The sequence below is a fragment of the Emys orbicularis genome, chromosome 5 (assembly GCF_028017835.1).
Source record: "Emys orbicularis isolate rEmyOrb1 chromosome 5, rEmyOrb1.hap1, whole genome shotgun sequence".
Lineage (NCBI taxonomy): Eukaryota > Metazoa > Chordata > Testudines > Emydidae > Emys > Emys orbicularis.
The window spans coordinates 41082919-41104098 of NC_088687.1; the positions used below are offsets into that span (position 1 = coordinate 41082919).

At 38.0% G+C, this 21180-nt stretch overlaps 1 protein-coding gene across 2 annotated transcripts in view; it reads left to right on the forward strand.

Annotated features, from left to right (window-relative positions):
• Nucleotides 1–15794, forward strand: part of METTL14 (methyltransferase 14, N6-adenosine-methyltransferase non-catalytic subunit) — a 33133-nt gene extending 17339 nt beyond the window's left edge. For both annotated transcript variants that reach the window (XM_065404695.1, XM_065404696.1), the window contains exons 6-11: nucleotides 1770–1860; nucleotides 3578–3719; nucleotides 5760–5852; nucleotides 8034–8150; nucleotides 11472–11682; nucleotides 15355–15794. In XM_065404695.1, coding sequence (XP_065260767.1) covers nucleotides 1770–1860; nucleotides 3578–3719; nucleotides 5760–5852; nucleotides 8034–8150; nucleotides 11472–11682; nucleotides 15355–15668 — 968 coding nt within the window. In that variant the 3' untranslated portion in view covers nucleotides 15669–15794. The remainder of the gene's footprint in view (nucleotides 1–1769; nucleotides 1861–3577; nucleotides 3720–5759; nucleotides 5853–8033; nucleotides 8151–11471; nucleotides 11683–15354) is intronic.
• The last annotated feature ends 5386 nt before the right edge of the window (nucleotides 15795–21180 follow it).

Sequence of the window (21180 nt, forward strand, 5' to 3'; positions counted from 1 at the left end):
TAGTGCTAGCTGGGAATTGAGTGCCCAGTGGATATGCACACAACAGCCTGAGAGGCAATACACTCTGCCTGCGGAGCTGGGAGGAAGGCGGACTGGCCAAACTGATTACATGGACATGATTGTGGTGTCCTGTTGTTTCTGAAACAAATATGTTAAGCCAGTTACAAGAAGACAGTTGTGTGCCATACGAGGCAGCTGATCATAGTTACTAACTGAATATTAAACATGTATGTAGACCCAAACTGTATTTTAGATGCAACCCTGACAATAACTTTTTGATATATCTCTGTTGAAAGTTACAGGGTGCCTCAGCAGCACCGGTTCATTTCCATTGATTCCTTCTATTGCAAGATCAACTTTATCTCCTGATGTGATAGAACCTGCTTTTTTATTTTTATTTTAGTCTCCATCACTTTTAAAATTTTAAATAGTCTCTTATTCATCCTTGAAAATCATCTTTTGGAAATACCCCTTTGCCCTCCGCTGGTTTGAGTTCCTACTGTCTGAGTTTTTGGCTTTTCCACCTCCCACACGCATTGTGCTGGAAGGCAACAAAATATCAGCTGTAACTAAAAACATAACTGTTTTAATGCAATGTGTAAATAAAGTATGTGTGTGAGAGGAAATAAAGATACTATTTGCATTTCATTGGATACAAATAGCTGTAATGTCAGCTGTGGTGGAGCTTAAGAACCTCTGACACCAATTTTCCCATGAAATTGGAGGCAGGGGCCAGAGCCACTATTCTTAATTAAAATAATCAGGACAAGAATTTTGATAAAAAATAAAGGAATAAAATAAATCTTTATGGTGTCCAAATCTCATAAGCTGACAAAGTGGACAAATTAAAAAAAGAAAAGCTTTGCAGGTCACTCTTAAAGTTGAGCTAATATTCCTTTGGGGGAGGGAACTACGTCAGGATCTTTTTGTTTTCTCATATTTAGGGTACTACTAGATTTACAAAAATATTTCCATTTAACTTTTTTTTTTGGTTGGAGGGGGATCATAGGGAGCAGTGCTCACAGCCAGTGTTTAAATGCTAAGAGCATAACCGGGTATCTGTCTTACACATACCAGAGCCAAAATTATGCCTTTCTGATACAGGTTTTTAAAATTAAGTAATTAAGAAATGAAAACTTCTATGAAACTTTTGTGTATGCACATCTGGTAGTGTTACAATTAAACCTGGATTAAGTGACTGCCTAAGGGACCAGCCACAGTCAGTTTCCTATTAAAAGTAGTCTTTAAAGGTCAAACAGTTGTTCTGGAGACAGTAATATATATTTGTTACCACAAAATGTTTGTGTCCACCCTGCTTTAGTATATTTAATAAACTTAAACTAAAATTACAGAAAAAAACATAAAACAACTCTCCTCTGTATGTCTTTTGCCCAAATTAATTTGAGCAAAAGTGAATCATGGGCTTCTAGAAAAATTTGGAGACTTTTGGACAAGACGTTATTCATAATCTTTTCTAATATTTCTATACTTTATTATTGTAGAGAAGTTCAGTGCATTGGAATATTCAGTAACTTTGGGGATAGGTGACTGAATGAGGATAGCAGGCTTTTATAAAGTACTGGGGTAACCTGAACGGGTTGTTGATTGTGTTGAAGAGGGTGGTGGTTGTGTTCTTTGTAAATATGGGGAGTTACTAAAATATCTGACTCTACTTCAGAATACTTGTTGGGTTTGTCTGCTGGCTGTCTGTACAGGTTTCATTCTCACAGAACAGATTGAAAATTAACTAATTTTCTTATTTTCCTCAGGCTTAGCAGACAGGTTTGAAGAATATCCCAAACTTAGAGAGCTCATCAGACTAAAGGACGAACTAATATCTAAATCTAACACTCCCCCCATGTAAGTGTTTTTGTTAGAAACTGGTTTCTGCTCTCCAGACTCTCTTAATGTTAGCTGTCTGCTCCACAAATCTTTTTATCTTTCAGCACCTGTTTAAGATTTACACTTTCTATTTATGGTTTGTGAATCTAAATTAAATCTGAATCCTAAATAGAATGCAACCATTTTATTTTGGATAATTTAATTTAGTGTTTAATTGATGTCTGTATATAAATTAGATTTTCTTATCAGAGCATGATGGTTCATGAAGCCTGAAAATTTTTTCTTTTGTAGACTGTGCTTTCAGCCTCATTGGGATGTAAACATACATCTGGCAGCCAAAAAGGAGAAATATGTATGAAAAAGCTTGACCTAGAACAATGTAGTTTCAAACCACAAGAAAACCTTTTTAAAGAAAATTTGACATTTTATTCAATATTCTGTGGCCAAAATATTGTGAAAATGCTGTTCTCACAATAAGTATCTTGTGTGAGATAGCATGTTAGAACTTCTTTGTTTTCTCCCAGTTCCTGCAGAATTTCAGTTGTATTTTAAAATATGCTATTTTTCTACCCATATGCTTGAACCTCATGAATGTGGACCGATACAGTATTGTACTGGCTTATTCTGTATCCAGAAAGAGTAATTTTCTGTACTCCTTATTTATCCAATTAGCTTGATTGAAATCAGTTGGTTCCAAAATAAGAGCCGAGTTATATGAACTACCGTCTTTTACCTCAGTGTGTGTTAACCCTGAAACCTAATGAAGATGGTACACGTGTTAATGTTAATTGTTGGCTAATAAAGAATAAAATAATCATGGTGTTCTAAGATTATGGTAGCATTTTGCTTGCCATCACTCTTTGTCTCACTAATACAAAAATGGGTAAAATCCAACTGGCATTCCCTAAATAGATCAACCAAAACTTCGTAGATATGGCCAGGAGGGCTATTATTCCATAAATCAAACCTAGCAAGACTCTCATAATATTGTAGATTTAATTTTTCACAGAGATAGAATAGTAATTAGCAACTGGTGAGGAGGATAGGCTATACATGAGCAGGAAATGGGACAAGTATTAAATCTGCACATTTGAGTCCCAGAAATAGCTTGCTAAAAGCAAAATTTCTAATAGTGTTTTAAAACTGCATTCCCAATATGTAGAATGTAATTGGCCTCCATATATATAGAATTCATATAGTGCAGATAGAAACTATATATTTTAGCATTGCCATTTGTCACTTTATATATACTATTCCCCCCACCCAAAAAAATCAATCATAGCTGAGCAGCAACTGTTTTTTCTTTCCTAAATGGAAATATTTTCCAAAAACATTCCATGTAAATGATTTGTACCTTGATGCTGTACCAGATAATGTGTGGACAGTTGTCCAGCCCTCTTTCCTACTTGCTAGCCCTCAATCCTTATTGCTGTGTCTTAAAAGGACTCCTCTTTGAAAGTGTCATTAGTTTAGTTGTATTGGATTTTTATAGTGTAATGGTGTAGACCACATTTGGGGACCTTCTACTCTCCTGTTCATTATTCCACTACAGCACTTGCTTATGTTCAAGGTAACTTTAATGTATTTTTACATGTATTTAATGCATTGTAGCCCCTGGAAACCAAGAGGAGACACATCTTTCCACTGATCCCCAGCAAGCGCTCTGTGGGAATTTGGGAACTGCAGTTCTACCTTCTCCAAGCAATTTGTCATAGTTTATTATCTCTTTAAATAGGTATTTACAAGCAGACTTGGAGGCCTTTGACACTAGAGAACTAAAGTCCAAATTTGATGTGATTCTTCTGGAACCTCCATTGGAAGAATACTACAGAGAGACTGGCATCACAGCCAATGAAAAGTGCTGGACTTGGGATGATGTAAGCTTTCTTTCTTACTATGCAAAAAGTCTTTGTAAATGCCTTATAAAATAGATTGAAGTGTAGATTTGGGTGTAAAGCATTTTTACATAGGATTTGTTTGAGAAAAGTGAGGTGTTGTAAAAACTAAGGTGGGGTGTTGTGTGTGTGTGTGTGTGTGTGTATATATATATATATATATATATATATATATATATATATATATACACACATACATACACACGTATGTGTGTACACACTTAAATTGTTAAAGGTGATTCTCAAAGTGTTTCTTGAAAACTAGGCTTGTGTCCTTTTTTGCCCATCATGATGTATAAAGAAGGCCTGAAAGGGTTTTTAAAACAATCCCCACACCCAAAAAAACCCTTCATTTTTGCTGCTTGTTTTTAACCTTAGAAATCTTAGCAATAGCCAGTCTTGTCTTTCCTGGTTTTGCCAGAGGACTTCTTGGGGAGGTCTCAGATGTGTATTAGGATCACTTGCTCCTTAATTGAAGAGGTGCAATAATTGAATCTTTAACAGACATCCTTTCTCTCAAGTGTTCATTATGCATTGGAGTTAAATAGGTATTAACAGAAAGCAACCAAAGCCCGCCATAATTTTGAAAAGTCTGATTAAAAATTCTTCCCCTTAATTGTTTTCTCTTACGCCATTTTTACTAAATGTCAAGTCACCATAGACTTTTCCAAGATAGACAAGAACAGAGTTTCTAATGTAAAAAACAAAGAAGGAAACTCCTTGATAAAACTTTCCAGACTTTATATATCATAAAGAAGCAAAAAATTATATAAATCCAGTTTTTACCTTTTGCAGGTCATGTTTACTGTAGTATTTATTTTATTTAAATGTATGCACTCTGCCTATGTTAGCACTAGGAAAATTAGACATAAAATACACTTTTAAAATACCCTCCACTCAAAGTAAATGATGAAGAAAATCACATCACCAACATATTGAAGAAGAAAATCACCTTGTTCTAATCTCAGTTAGCTCTGAACTACATAATTTCCTCTCAGTTATCCCATATGTTAACCTCCCGAGGAAAACAGGTGGGGTCTTGGGGCTTAGTTCTGTTACCCCAGTGTCTTGTCATTTAATTTTACACACCCGTGGCCATCTCAGTTGTTTGTCATGACTTAAGAGCACAGCTATGGCTTCTGTTCAGACATAGAGCCACAGACCAGTCTGAACGTGAAGATGTTCAGTGGGCACACGTGAAAGGCAAAAATAACAGAAGCAACTGGTAACGCAAACTTGCATCCATCTGTAATGAATGGGTTTGAAACAGTCGTTCCATACCCATGATGATAGACTTCCATATTAGGATTCAGCAAGAAAAAAGTTGAAGCAGTTGAGAAACATAACACATCAAATAATCTAGAGGAAAAAACAAAGTGTACAAGGAGAGCAACTTGTTATAAGTTTCACTGTTTTATCTTGCAGTAGTTCCTGTTGCATTATTATTTTTTGCCATTGCAGTAAATGAGACTTGGTTTGATGTATTAGCAAGTTACAGATGAATCCCTTCAACCTGCATGCATCTGATAGTCATTACATCTGAAGTTGGTTCACTCTAAATATTACTCTTGTTTCAATCTTGAGACTTTTTTCTATTTAAACCTGGAAATGAAAGGAATGCCTCTCATATAAATGACTATGTATTGGCTAGGTCTTGTGACCAGTTTTAGATAAGTGAAGCAGAGTATTTCTGGGTTTAAACTGGGGACCACTGTTCTAAAATGTTCTGATTGCCATATAAGGCCCAGGTCAGTGTGAAGAGTAACAGAACGTGTGGGAATGGATGGCACTGACTGGGTACTAAAATAATTTAAAATCCATTCTCTAGCAGATGTATTTGAAGGGGCACCAGTGAAGAGAATGAGGGTCTAGATAAACACCAGAAATATGTATTCTTAAGGTTGCTGTGGCAATGTTAAACATACAGATGTTGTTCCTGATATAATCTGTGACCATACCACATATATTAAACAAAATCTTAATTCAGAAAACCTTTAACATTGTTCCATTCTGTTTTTGTAGATTATGAAACTGGAAATTGAAGAGATTGCAGCCCCAAGGTCTTTTGTCTTTCTGTGGTGTGGCTCAGGGGAGGGTCTGGATCTTGGCAGAGTGGTAAGAACATATTTTAAACTAAACCTAGGCTGAGACAAAATAAACATTTACTCAAGAAAGCTGTGATGGTCTCTTTTCTGTACATAGACTCCTCAGTTTTAAATGAAGGGCTTTTTGTTACTGTGAGCAATACAGAGGGGAAATTAATCCAGCATTAATCCTTTAGACACTTATTTTCCTTATGGGTAGCTGTAAATATCTGAGGATGAATAAATCTGTGGTCTCCAAAGAGCTACATTACTGTTTTATCTCTAGTTTGTACATGGCTGCTGTGGGAGTAGGATGCCTTATTCTAGGTGATTATATCACTGTCTGTACAGAAATCCAAACAAATCCCAGCAGAATGTGTGCTTTTCAGTGAACGTTTTCAGGATGGCACCAGTGTTGTCATATCACAACTACGATAAACTCTTACATGTTAGACTTCTTATTTTTTAAAACAGGTTGAGTTTAGGCTCTTAATGATGTTTTTAGTGAGCTGTATAAAGTTAGAGCATGACTGTTTTATTGTTATGCAGTAATTTGTGTGTGTGTGTGTGAGCTTTAAAATCTCTTTCATCTCTCTTACAGTGTAGCTTATTTAGCTGAACAGAGTAGCTATGTTTGTTTCAGTTAATTGTATTGAACGGGGGAGAGGTTAAGGCCATTGAGATGTTCTGTATTCAATTGAAGGGCAGTGTGTGGACATTCATTTCTTTCTATACAGTACATTTTATTTTGTATCTTTTGATACAGGCTCACTGAATAACTTTTGCTGCATACTTGCTTCTCGTCACATTGAAGCAAAATCATGTTTGTTTCAGTTAATTGTACTGAACGGGGGAGAGGTTAAGGCCATTGAGATGTTCTGTATTCAATTGAAGGGCAGTGTGTGGACATTCATTTCTTTCTATACAGTACATTTTATTTTGTATCTTTTGATACAGGCTCACTGAATAACTTTTGCTGCATACTTGCTTCTCGTCACATTGAAGCAAAATCATGTTAGTTGAGTAGTTTTCAAATGTGATATATAGTCAGCACAGTTTCAGAGTAGAGGGTTTTTCTCAGTCTGTGCTAGCAGACACTGGGTATTAGACTCCACCAATTCCTCCCTCGAAAGCAGGTTTGTAACAGTTTTTAAAGAGAGCTATTATAGCATTTGTAAACATTGTGTCCTTGTTCACATTTGTTTTTGTGCAGTCTCCCACTGTTGAACTACCAATGCAGCCGTACCAGTGGTAGCAACAATGGGAGCATTGCTGTAGATGGGACTAAAGCAGCTGCACGTATTTTCACCACTGTGTCGTTTAGACCTGCTCTGAGCAAAGTCGTTGTCACAGAGGTAAAAACACCAGTATCCAGCTACACTAGTGCTCCAGAGGAGCTGCACCAAACAGAATGAGATGATGTGAGACTTCCAGAAAAGGGTGATGTAGACACAGCCAGATAGTGTGAATGCAAACTATGCTTGGAAACTTGATTTCAGAACATGGCTAAAATAAAAGTGTGGAGATAAGTGTTTCATATATTGATGATTGACCCCCTCCTTCAAACGAGCACAGAAGACAAACCTATTACATCTTACAAAGTCAATCTTAACATAAGAACATAAGAAAGGCCGTACTGGGTCAGACCAAAGGTCCATCTAGCCCAGTATCTGTCTACCGACAGTGGCCAATGCCAGGTGCCCCAGAGGGAGTGAACCTAACAGGCAATGATCAAGTGATCTCTCTCCTGCCATCCATCTCCATCCTCTGACGAACAGAGGCTAGGGACACCATTCTTACCCATCCTGGCTAATAGCCATTTATGGACTTAGCCACCATGAATTTATCCAGTCCCCTTTTAAACATTGTTATAGTCCTAGCCTTCACAACCTCCTCAGGTAAGGAGTTCCACAAGTTGACTGTGCGCTGCGTGAAGAAGAACTTCCTTTTATTTGTTTTAAACCTGCTGCCTATTAATTTCTTTTGGTGACCCCTAGTTCTTGTATTATGGGAATAAGTAAATAACTTTTCCTTATCCACTTTCTCAACATCACTCATGATTTTATATACCTCTATCATGTCCCCCCTTAGTCTTCTCTTTTCCAAACTGAAGAGTCCTAGCCTCTTTAAATTCTTAAATACATTGTTCCAGTATTTGATACCATGCAAGCATCTTTTATCTTTGTGACCGTTCTTGTTTGAAATATTTTAGTGTCTACGCAAGTGGGGTTACAGACGATGTGAAGATATTTGTTGGATCAAAACCAATAAAAACAATCCTGGAAAGACCAAGACTCTGGACCCTAAAGCTGTTTTCCAAAGAACAAAGGTACAGCTCTGGCTGAATTTTTCTCTTCCCTCCTCAGTTGATCTAAACTAGGGGTTCTCAAACTGGGGGTCGGGTCCCCTCCGGGGGTCATGAGGTTATTACATGGGGGGTCGCGAGCTGTCAGCCTCCACCCCAAACCCTGCTTGCCTCCAGCATTTATATTGGTGTTAAATATATTAAAAAGTGAGTTTAATTTATTAGGGGGGTCGCACTCAAGAGGTTTTCTGTGTGAAAGGGGTCACCAGTAAAAAAAAGTTTGAGACCCACTGATCTAAACAAACACCAGATGCTCCATTGCAATTGGTGGCCTTTGTGGTTTCAGAAAAATAGGTGCTAGGATTTTAGATTTCTTTTGCTTGCTTGCATAAATTGGTTTTCACAGACTGGGTAATTAATTTTTCACCGATTCTAGATTTTTTTTACTCAATTTGATTAAATATACAATCATCCACATTTAATGTTGCTTTATGAAGTTCTTTTATGATCTTCTGAATGTTCTTATTCATTCAAGTCTCATTGAAATGCAGATAGACAGGAAAGAGGATTCATAGAAATGCTTTCCCATTCTATCAGCCTGCAGGGAGATGATGAAAGCTGGATACAATTTAGTATTGTTTTCATTGTGCCTACCTGTTGGTAGAGTTGATTGTTTTTGACTTTTAGATTTGTCAGATTTTAAAAACCTCTATTGAAATGTAAATGATACATGTTGCATGAGCAAATGCTGGCTTCACAAATGTTTTCCCTCATTACTTGCTCAAATGACAGATGGAAATTGGGCTGGGATTTAGATTAGTCCTGTATAGAAACTGATTTATTTAATTCTGGAGCACACCAGTTGCTTAGAAACAAACTTCCTTCAAACTCAGAATGGCAACAGGTTTTTTGGGAAGAGCAGCTTTTGATTAAATTACTTAGTTTGACTATAGAACTTGAGTATTTATTTTAAAATGTTTATTTTAACATTTAAAGCTTGCAATTATAAATTGACATGGGCACTGTAAAGACACATTACTAATCTAACTTTGACAGTAAAAATGCTGTTGAAAAACATACACAGGCATGCTCTTCTACTTTTTTAAAGAACATGACCTTAAGGACTACAGCTGTATAATAACTATCTCCCAGTGTCCTAAAAGGAAGAGGCTTTTCACTGCATATGCATGCACGACAAACTTTGGTTCAAATTAAATATTTACTTGATGCATATTTGAATGAGTAGTGTAGTAAGAGTAGGTTAGGTTGTAGGTTAGAAAGCTTAACAGCATATTATGTGAGAGTTGTAGTGGTAATCATAAATAGGCCACAGTCGTTAGGGACTGTTTTAGGATATTTCATTTAACATAGTAATCGGAACAGATTTGTTTTAGTGATTATAGGGAGCTGTGTCTCAATTCCTGGCTTATAACAATTTAAAATTTCACTAACCTGATCGCCAAATTGATATACTTAGACCATTAAGCAGAATCTCCGTGATTGTTACTATTTTAGCTGTGATCCAACTTCTATTTCTTTGACTTAAATGGGATTTGGACCAGTCCTTTATATGCTTGTCTAACGTAAATATGGGTAGGTGTGGGTGTATATTATTTATTGTGTATGGTGGTTAAAGGCCAGATATTTTACAACTTTTTCATGAATAAAAACAATGGTTTTATTTACATTGGAGATAAGGTTCATGTAGTTTCGTCAAAGGAGTTAGGTTATTGATGCTGGTAACTGAGAATTTGCCTGTGTAATGTTGTGTATACATGAATTTGGTATCAAGTTGGTGTCAGAATTGGTTATATAACAAGAATATGTTGGAAATTAGAGCCATTTTTATTCTGATCTGTCAGATGGCCAAGTTCATATTCTCTGTCAAATGTGAAGAAGGGAATATTCACTGATAATATTTCTATACAGTATCAAGTGTCAAAACTTAAGACAAGAAGTTAGTCTCTCGATGGAGGTTGTATCACTTAAATGTAATGTAAACCTGAGGCATTTATAAACCGTATTCCCTATGTTAGAAAGATTGTTTTTCACTGATATGCTGGTAACCACCAGGTTTATCAGTCTTGGCCTGATGGGTGATTTGCCTAGGGATTTTCTGTGCTCCATCCTATTCTACTTGAATATTTGTCTGAGAAATGGTGAAACCTAAAACTTGCGTGCTGTCAGTAAGATCAGTATGTTGGATAGATCACTTTTTTCTTTACTTTTTCACAGTCACTCTCTAACCCCTAGCCATTCTGCCAAAAATCTGGAAATGATTATACACTGTCTGCAATTTTTGAGAACCATCTGGTGATGCTTAGTAAATCAGTGTTTTATGATCTGAGGAAAATTGCTCATTGGAATGTAGTACTCACAAAAACGGAACTCTGACATTAATATGCACAGCCCTCATTTCCTCTCATATCCAGTAAGGAGGTTCCCCATTTGTAGATCCTCTGTTGGTCACTTCCTATTATGTTATAGAAGGAAAAGAAACATAGTGCTTGTTTCATTTAATTCAAGCATTATTCTGTTCTTTGATTCAAAATGCACTGATCACTTTACACTGGCTTTATTTTTTAGTATACTTTGGTGGCTATCAGGAAGGAATTGGTGGATGGAGACCAGCTTTGTAAAAGGCATACTATGAAAAGAAATTTGTAAAGGACCAGCTGTTACTCTTATTTCTATTGTTTGATTCTTTCATGGCCATAAAGGAGCAAAATTTTGGAAACTTCTTTTCACAAGTTACCTTAACATCATGATTTAATTTAATGTTTGTGCCAGTGCATAATAAAATGAAGGAGAAAAAATATTGAGCTGTCTGACTGCGTACTGTTTGTAGCACCAGCTTGCACTGTAATGGATTCAGGAAATAATCTATTAAGGACTCTTTTCCACCTTAGACCTCTTCATGATTCTGCCCTTTTAGTAGTAATCTGAAACAGTTTTAGAATCCATAATAAATTCCTATTTCAGACCCTGAATAATTTCATTTGCAGCACTGTGTGACTTTCAGAAAATGGACCACAATCAGAAACTCTTTAAATTAGGGTCTCTTTTCTCATTGTTTTAGAAGGGTTTTTGGCACCTTGGCTGTTTGTTCCATTCTTTTGGATAAGACCTTAAAAACCGTTCACATTGGGTCAGTCCTATATAATTATCATAAAGATAGGAGTTTGCTATGTGGCTTTTGCTAGAACATTTTGTACACTTTATTGTGCTGTGCACTAGTCAGTTCTCAAAATCCAGAGATGATTGCATTGTACACATGTCGTTTGTAATGGGCTTCAGAATTTTTCAGGATGACACACCCTCCATAATTTTTTTTGTTCTGTCTAGGAACACTGCCTTATGGGTATTAAAGGAACAGTCCGCCGCAGTACAGATGGTGACTTCATCCATGCTAATGTTGATATTGACTTAATTATCACAGAAGAGCCTGAGATTGGCAACATAGAAAAACCTGTAGAGATTTTTCACATCATTGAACACTTCTGCCTTGGAAGAAGACGCCTTCATCTTTTTGGAAGAGATAGTACAATCCGACCAGGTAGATGTTCTGTTTATTTTATGAAATAGGTGAAAATGCACTTAATCCAATTGTCCCTTCCCTTCATAACTTTCATATAAGACGGAATTTCATGAGTTCAGAGAGAAAACATTGACACAAAATAGAATTTAGTCTAATGTACATTTATATCGCCAAGGTCTGTACTAGTCTCAGACATCATGTTAACGTTAAAGAGTCCAATAAAAGGGATTTCAGTAATCCTTATCTGACTGAAAAGCCATGTGGACAACAGTAAATTTCTTGGTGGTGATTCCAACATGGAGCTCATCCAGCAGGAGGACATAGGGATCCATTGGGCAGAGGACTTCCACCTTGCAAACAAGACTTCCACTCTGGTCGCTGTGGAGTGGGGGTGGGGGTAATAATTCCACCACTTGCCATGTTTGGGGAACTCTGCCAGCAGTGAAGAAGTGTAGGAATTGTGCCCTAGTATTAGGCCTTGGCTACACTGGCGCGAGTACAGCGCTGTAAAGCGCCAGTGTAATCAGAGAGGTGTACAGCTATTCCCCTCGGAGAGGTGGAGTACATACAGCGCTGCGAGAGCTCTCTCGCAGAGCTGGCGGCGCGACTACACTCGCGCTTCACAGCGCTGCCACGGCAGCGCTGTGAAGTCCTGAGTGTAGCCAAGGCCTTAGTCGTGGGCTATTGCACCCCCTCTCCCCCCGCCCCTACTGATCAGAATAGGAGAGGCACTTGCAAGCAGATTAGGGTGTGTATCTATAGATGGAACAGTATACACACAAACAAAGGGATGTACCTTCCCCTCCCTTGCTGGAGTGGTGTATGGAGGTTATTCTGTTTCTAGGGTTATAACTTCTGCTGCTGCTCATGTGTCTACCAGTGAGGGGTACAGCGACAGACCAAGAATCCAGCTTAGCACTGCTTACTAGTAAGTTGTCTTTTATAAATGTACAGATGTTTGTCTACTTTTAAAAATGAAAAAAATGCCATAACTCCAGGTTTACAAGCTTTTTTTCTACTAACTGTTTAGTATAATGTGTCTGTGCTTAAACTGTTCAGGCTCTCAGTTGGAAAACCAAAACACGTTATACCTTTTAAAGCCATTTTGATATGTCATTCCTCTGTTGTCAGACTTCATTTCAAAAAAGAAATAGAGCAAACTCCATAGCAGCTTTGGAAAGTGAATGTCTTTATCATGTGCAAGGCAGAAAATAACACTCACTGCTGGTTATAAATTCTAATCTGTGTGAATATCCTAAAGAGCTTTTTAGACAGATGTGTGCCAGGTCAGGTGATAGATTTCAAGTAAATTAAGAACAGATTTCCTCCCACATCACCAACCAAGCAATCGTTAAAAAGCAGCTGAATCTGGAAAGTCTATGGCAGCCGTTGCTTTTAGAGGGAGAGAAATGCCTTTCTTTTATCATACATCAGACGTCCTCGTCAGCTCTAAATTTTCTTCCTCATTATTGCTGAGCTAATGTCAGATAAAATACTTTGACTGCTATGATGGCCTTTTACACCTTGTCAGAATCATGACTTATGTGTGGCTTCTTTCCTGAAAACTATTTTACCTTGAATAGCCATGTGAGCTTGAATGGCATTGCCAGCAATTTGACACGTCCCTTTATTGGCTCCAAGTCTAAAACTACAACGTCCACTGCTTGCCTAGTCTAGAAGGTACCAGTGCATGCATCAGACCTTCTGAGGTTACTTTCAGTCTAAAGTGTTGCACATTTCTTCTGTCATGGGCCCTTCCCTTCATCGCTTTCCTGTATGAAATGCAGTTTCACTAGGAAAAACATATTGATTTAGAATAGAATTCATTCTCATGCACACTTGTTACCAAGTTTTGCAATACTAGTAGATGCTATTTTAACCTTATAGGGCCTAATACAAAGTGGATTTTGGCAATCTAACTTTATTTGGTTTTAAAAAAGCATTGTAGTTGCCAGAGAATGGTTGCCATCTGGCAATTCTTAAGATAGTTAAAATCAGCTGACTCAGGCTGTTCCTCTCACTGAATGTCATCCCCTGGTTAATGACTGTGCTAAGATTGTGTATCCCATTAGTATGAGCTTTGGATATTAAACATGTTCAGGGTTGTAACACATTTATTAAAAAGAAAATGCATATTTGCGAGGGAACTTCCAAAGCTGCGATCTCAATTGCTATGGTCTCTTTAAGTAGCTTTCTTATTAAAACAATGTGTTGCAGTAAATGGGAGTAACTAATTTTGACTAAACTAGGGAAGTGCATTACACTACGCAGACATGTTATGCCTTGCAATTTGTAAGAGCGCTAAGGCTTGCTTATATTATAAAAACAAAATTAGTCCATTTGGGATGGGAAGGAGAATGATACCACAACTGCAAACATTACACTCCAAAAGTGTAGTCTGGATTCTCCAGTAACATGTTACATATATAACTAACCAGCTTCTTTTATATCTAGTCAACCTTCCACTGTTCTCTAGATGGTGTTCTCGATCTTAATTTCATTTTTTACATGTCTTTGAGGGAGAGAGAACATTTCACCCTTGAGGCTTCTTTTGACTGTACTGCAGAGATTCACATAACTTTGTTAATCTCATGTTATATTCACCTACTGGGCTGCTTCTGTATTTTAAGCTAGTGACAAGCCCTCATGTTCTTTGGAACTGTATTATACGCTTAATTACAATATGATTAGCTCAGTAGAATAACAGTGGCCCCTCTCTTTTGTTTGTTCAGGCAATGGCAAAAGTTGGCAGAGCACACTTTTGCTCGTCAGTGATGATTAGCACTTAAGTAGCATTTTTCATCTTCAGAATGCTTTGCAAACAACTGCTGACAAATCCTCACAACACTGATGGATGTAAACCTAACCCAGTATTTTTATTCCCTATTTTAAAGTTGGGAGCTGGGGGGAGTGATGCAAAGTTTTAGTTGACCCTGGCAAAGGTCAGGAAGTTAGTATTAGAGCCTGGATTTTAATTTGTTCCTTGTTGCTAGCACTCAGTCCACTAAACCCTGTCTTTCTCATTAGTAAGTGATATATAACTGGAAGTTCAATTTCCAGGAATTCTCTTCAGTGGGTGAAGTACTGGACCACTTATATAGTGTCATTAGGTACAGTACACACTTAAACCTGAATATCTTTCTGGTAACTTCATTTTCCCTGAATGGTATTTTCATTCTTATGTAAACTAGTCAACTTAAGGACTACGCATTCACATACATGCCCGCTCAACCAAGTTGTTTGCAGTGTTGCTGTAGCTGTATTTGTCCCAGGATAGGAGAGAAACAACGTGGGTGAGGTAATATTTTTTTATTGGATCAATTTCTGTTGATGAAAGAGAAGAGCTGTCTGGATCTCGAAAGCTTGTCTCTCTCACTAGTAGAACTTGGACTAATAAAAGATATTACCTCACCTGCCTTGTCACTCAACCCAGTGTAAATTTCAAACTGAAATGTTCACATTTCCACAAGTTGGCAACTTTCCCATGCACTTCTTTTTTTTTTTTTAGAAGGGTTCATTGTTGGCTTCTTCTTATAGACCTAACAAAACTGTTTTTCAGAAAACATTGCTATCATCTCAGAGCTTTAGCCAACATCCACATGAAGATGTTAAGAAAAAATGAGTTTGTCCTTAAAGCATAAAATTCAGTTTGCTGCTCTTGCTAACTTTTTATCTTCTAATTTTCTTTAGGCTGGCTGACTGTGGGACCCACCCTCACAAACAGTAACTTTAATGCAGAAACCTATGCCTCCTACTTCACTGCTCCAAATTCCCATCTGACTGGTTGTACAGAAGAGATTGAGCGACTTCGACCTAAGTCACCACCTCCAAAATCCAAGTCGGACCGAGGAGGTGGAGCTCCTAGGGGAGGAGGAAGAGGCGGGACTTCAGCTGGCCGGGGAGAGAGAGGCAGAGAGAGGAATAGAACTAATTTCCGGGGCGAAAGGGGTGGATTCAGAGGGGGCCGCGGAGGAACCCACAGGGGAGGCTTCCCCCCACGCTGATTACATTTCAGTCATTAGTTCTCCCTCTGGTCCTATGCCTCTTCTTCTCCATATCTTTTTTTAGTCTTGTTTCCACCGAGATGAGTCATTCCGGGGACTTTTTTTAATTGATTGTGCTTTCTGCAAGCAGTTCCAGATACTTTACCTGCCCACATCTGGCACATCACCTTACTTGGCAGGTGGGATCCAGCACCTAATGGCAATGAGCTAAAAAGCCTCTGGCAGCTTTCATTCACCAGGAAGGCGGTCAGAGCAGACTGGGAACATCAGAAGGGGTTAGCTCCCCAAGCTGTGATTAGGATTTGAAGAGGAGTCACTTGTTCTGATCTTTTCCAACTTAAAAAAAAAACAAAAAACTTTCAGCTTTTTTCTTTAACGTTTCCCTATAAACGCTGAACAAATCCCCCCCCCCCCCCTTCCCTTTTGTGTAGGTATCAGTTTCTTTCCGTGGTCAATATGATGGGTCAGGACTCAGAGATGCAATTTGAATTTGCATGATGATAACACAGACTTGCATTGTATTTACGGAAGGAAAAATGGTGTGTCTATAATAGCATTCATTTCTTCCTCCCCTATATTCATAACTAAACAGAGGAGTAATATTGAATAAATAGAGCTCTATTTTTTTCTATTTGTTTTAAATTCCCAGTCATTCCTGGGAGTAGTTTTGTAGTAGTTTTATTTTTGACTTGTCAGATATATTTAAAACATTTTTATCTTTGATGTTTGGACTGAAAAACCAGAAACAATTTTATGTTGTCACTTGTAATGCTTCACGGAAAGCAAAAAGTGGCAGTCATCCATATTTGATCTAGAACTTTTGTTTACGTAGACATGCATTGTTTTAAAGTAAAGAATCTTGCCCATTGCCTGTTAACTGTCTTATTCATGACTAGGGAAAGCCAAGTTTTATTACAAAATAAATGCAGTATGAATAATGAAACAGCCCCAATGGAGGTAGTATTTGGGGAAAGGGGAGAAAGCCATAAAGAGGAAAAGTGCTTCCAGAGAAATCTGGATAAACTCCACCTGCAAACACAGTGCTCAGTGATTGAAAAATTGTGTTTAAGCTCTGCATAGTAAGTGATGTGGGGATGAGAATTTCTTATAGAAAATCAGCTTCAGAATACAACTTTGAAAGAGAAAGTGATTCACCTTTATTGTAACTGTGTGGTATTTGGTTTTAGAAAAGCCAGCTCTGTAAATCATTTGTACAGTACTTGATGCATATGAACAAATCCTGGCCCCACTGAAGTCCAGGGGATTTTGCTATGGATTTCATTGAGACTAGAATTTGGCCCTAGGACTCTTGTACTACTTATCTACTGAACTTTTAAATGAATGTCCTGTAAAGTGGTGAATAATGAAATTTCTTTCAGTATTGTTTTTGATAAACTTCTTTCCTAATATTTTCTAGAATTATTTGGTTTCATTTAAATGCAGGTTTTATTCATTCTTCAACTTGCCTTTAAAGTTTCTATTTAGTTGCTTTTCTGCTTAGACAATTCAGCTTTCCTTTGTAAAGGAACACAGGTTCCTATTGTGTTAATGGATGAAATCTTCTTCATTGTTTTGCTTAATGTTTAAAACACACACACACACACACACACACACACACACATACATATATACACACACACACACACACACATACATATATACACACACACACACACACACACACACATATATATATTTTCCCTTCCACCACCCCCCTTTATAATTTGGACAGTTTACCAGACTCTGATTTTAGTAACTGTAAATGACAATTGGTGATGGGTGAATAAATCTCTCCATTATATACATTGTACTTCTACCTGTGTCACATCTGCAAAACTGAGGAGTGACTCGAAGTAGAAGTTGGTTCAGTTGAGGTCCTTGAATCCTTGATTTTCTAGAATATCAGTAGCTCATTTGAACATCGGTGATGCTTGTAGCGGATTGCATCTGGAACAAGCCCAGAATGCTTAATAGTGGTGTGCCACAACCTTGGAATGGTTCTTATTTTTCCCGATTATATTGTGCTCATCCTGTGTTGTTTTAGTAGTGAATATTGTACATGCTCAGCATTACAGATGGCACCGCCATGCCACTGAAAACAGCTTCTGTAAATGTGAGGAGGAAAGTGATATTAACCCACTGCTTTCTTCCTCTGATTCTTCTTCCTCACACACGCCTTCTCTACAATTGAAGAACAAGTATTCTGGCATCAAATATGAAAGGAGCATTGAATCCTCGATACTGCACTCTAACCTAAAAATAACTCTTAAAGGAGAACTGGGATGTCTTGCTTTAGTTCAGAATGGCAGAGTTGGGAAAACTGCTTAAGATGGGAAAGCAATAAATGTCTGCCAATCGCTCTTAAGGCTTTAACTGCCTTTGGATGCACACTGCTCCCATTGATGCCAATGAAAGTCTCATTACACATTGACAAACAACTTGCTCCTTGTTAACTGATGATGTTGACGCTCAGGAAATATGGATTCTTGAATGTCATCCTGGGCAGCTTTCTGTACTTCAGAGGTACACTAGGGCTGTGTGCCCTGTTGTGTCAGCACTGATACAGAGAGACTGCGTCTCCATGTGACAAGGTAGCACGTTATCCATATTTGGTCTATCCTTGACTGACAACATATGCAGATCATTAGAGCTTTGTGGTGATGACCTCTGTTCATGGGAAACAGAAGTGAGGCTATATTCTTTCCAGATAGGCTATAAAAATTGCCACCATTTGGTAACTTCTGATTACTCCTGACCTGGGCCACAATTGCACTTGTATTCTGAGAGGAAAGGCTTTGTATCCTATTACTAATGGCCATCCAGTCTCTTGATAGGAGCATTTTCACAGGAGAGAGGTGATAATTACACTCATCCATAATTGGCTATCAGGTGAGTCTTTTATCTAACATATTTAGCTAATTTGAGCACTTCCCATTCTTGAAGACAGAATGAAACAAAGTTCTCCATTTCAAATGTTATCAAATGCTTAATGCCACCTTATTTCTGCAGCCTGTTTTAGTATAGCTGCTTAGTTCTTGTCATGTCTGTCTGTTCAGGAAGTTACTTGTAAAGTATGATCTTCAAAGTTCTATTTGTGCAGTAAGTGAAGGATTTGACAATTACATGGGCTAGCCGCCTGGGACAGCTAAACGTACTGCTTCAAAAGAATTTTAAAACATCAGTCGACTGCAAATTGTTCTGTGTAAATCTAGCCATCATGAGTCTTTCGCTCACATATGCTGTCACTTGTAATAAATTTGCTGAAATGTTATATGTACTGTTAAATTGTTTGAAAAAATGGAAAATGTTTTCAGAATGTCTTTCCATGAAATAGTATACCATTAGCACAGCCTGGTTATGTATGACTTAGCACCCTTTGTAGGCCACATATCTAACACAATTTATGTATTTCTACAGTGATTGCCAAAGGTTCTAATACTTGTGGAAACTTAGGATATGTCTTTTTGGTACTTTATGTGAAGGTACTGGTGGGTGGAAGACATTTGTAGGAATTTGAGGCTTGTAGGAAGGTCTTGGTCATCATTTTGTCAATATAACTTCAATTTATGTTGATGTAAGTCAAGTAAATGCACCAATGGAAGAACGGTCTTTGGCCAGTCATAGTGCAGGTGGTGAGAGAGTTCCATGGACCAGCCACAGTGCAGAGAGCTCTGTAGACATACCAGCTCTTTGAACTTGGACTAGGATTGGTTGGCTTTTTCTCAGCCCGTATGTAGGAGTTAGAAGGCGTATTCTGTGACAAGGGGTTCTTGTCTCTCTTCATAGTTATATCATTATAAACAAGAATAACAGGAACCTCATGCACACAGTCAAGTGAAAACTTAAAAATCTAAAACTGCTGAAATAAGATTTAAGTTTGTGAAATGGACAATAGCACATTTAAAGAGAGATTGTATCCTCTGCCCCTAATACTTATTCCAATCTGTTATGCACCTGGAACCTTTTATGTGCAGGGTACTACTACCTTTAACTAGGAACATGTGCTCGCCAGTCTTACCCTTTTGGGGTTTGTTTATTACTTTCCAGCTTTCAAAAAACCTCTAAAGTTTTGAAGCATTTTGGTTCTTTAAGATCCAAATATTGTTAATGTAATCATGTTCCTTTCAAGGGACTGGAGTCTGATCCTATCTTTAAGGTAACTTTGAATACACTTGAGAGGGTTACGTGGCATTCGATCCAACTGCAGTGAATACATCTGTTTGTTTGTTTGTTTTTCACAAGCAACCACATTGGATCCCAATGAAGAAATTAATTCATCAAGATTCTTCCATTGGCTTTAGGGACATTTAATTTCAAAGGATTAATTACAATGTTATGAAAACTGGCTAGGGGATAGGAAATGTCCATTCATGATTGTATCAAGAACACCCTGAAAGTCTTCATTTTGTTATGGTACAAGCATCTGCCTGTCCGCTTTATCCTTTTTTGACCCATTATGATGTATTCTCATAGGGATAATTAGAGTAAATAAAAGCACTTAATAAATGACACCACCTATTTTTGTATACAGTAACAACTGTTTAAAAAAAAAAAAAAAAAAAAAAAAAGGTTTGTATGCTGAGAAACTGCACCAAATTTTAGCCAGGTAGGATATTTTAGTAAGGATCTGGAGTTTTAATTACAATCAAAAAGATATAGAAGAGCCTATTAAAGCGGGTTTAAAATGTTGAGAAAGTTACCTGGTCTCTCTGAAGTATAAGTGGGCTTTTATTAGTCTGATTATTTTTGGTGGTACATGGTATTTTAGTGACACCTATAGTTAAGCTTGGCCAGCGTTTTCTATTGTAAGATCTTGTTTACAGTTACATATAACTTTGCCAAAGTTAAACTGTTAGGGCTGAAAATTCCCATCTGCTTTGTTGAGAACCTCTCACAACTCCATTCTGTGGAACAAGGACTTGAAATGTGTCAGGGTGGGATGTCCGTTTGCCCTTTTGTTACAGAAATGTTTTCATGTGGCCTTTGAAAAATCTGTATATGTTCAGTAGAGACTTGTTAGAGATTGACAGCTAAATTCTCTGAAGCATGCTCCAGCCCCTCACAGCTTCTACATGCCAACTGGACTGCGCATGTGCCTTCCCTATAGAGTGATTGAACATGCTCCATCCCAGGGCTGCAGTGGTTGAATAGGACTTTCTTTGCAATTGTTCTGCTAGAGGGAGAACATGGAACCTTTTTTTTCCTGTTCGCTCAATGCCTTCCCTACTGTGTGTGTGGTTAGTGAGGAGGAGGAGTTGGCCTGACTTGACTGTAGAAAGGTGAGGGGTGGAGGACAGACAAGGGTAGAAGCTGGCAGGAGGTGGAATTCAGGGACAGGTGCTGGAAAGGGAAGTGACAGGAGCAGAGGGGGATAGAAACAAAAGGGAGAGAACTGGGGGGGGGGAGAATAGGAGTGGCAGGGACTGTAGCAGAGCAGGAGTAGGGCATGGGGGTGATGACTAGGAGCCGGGAGGGATAGTCACGGGGAAAATTGGGGAGTAAGGTGGGTAGG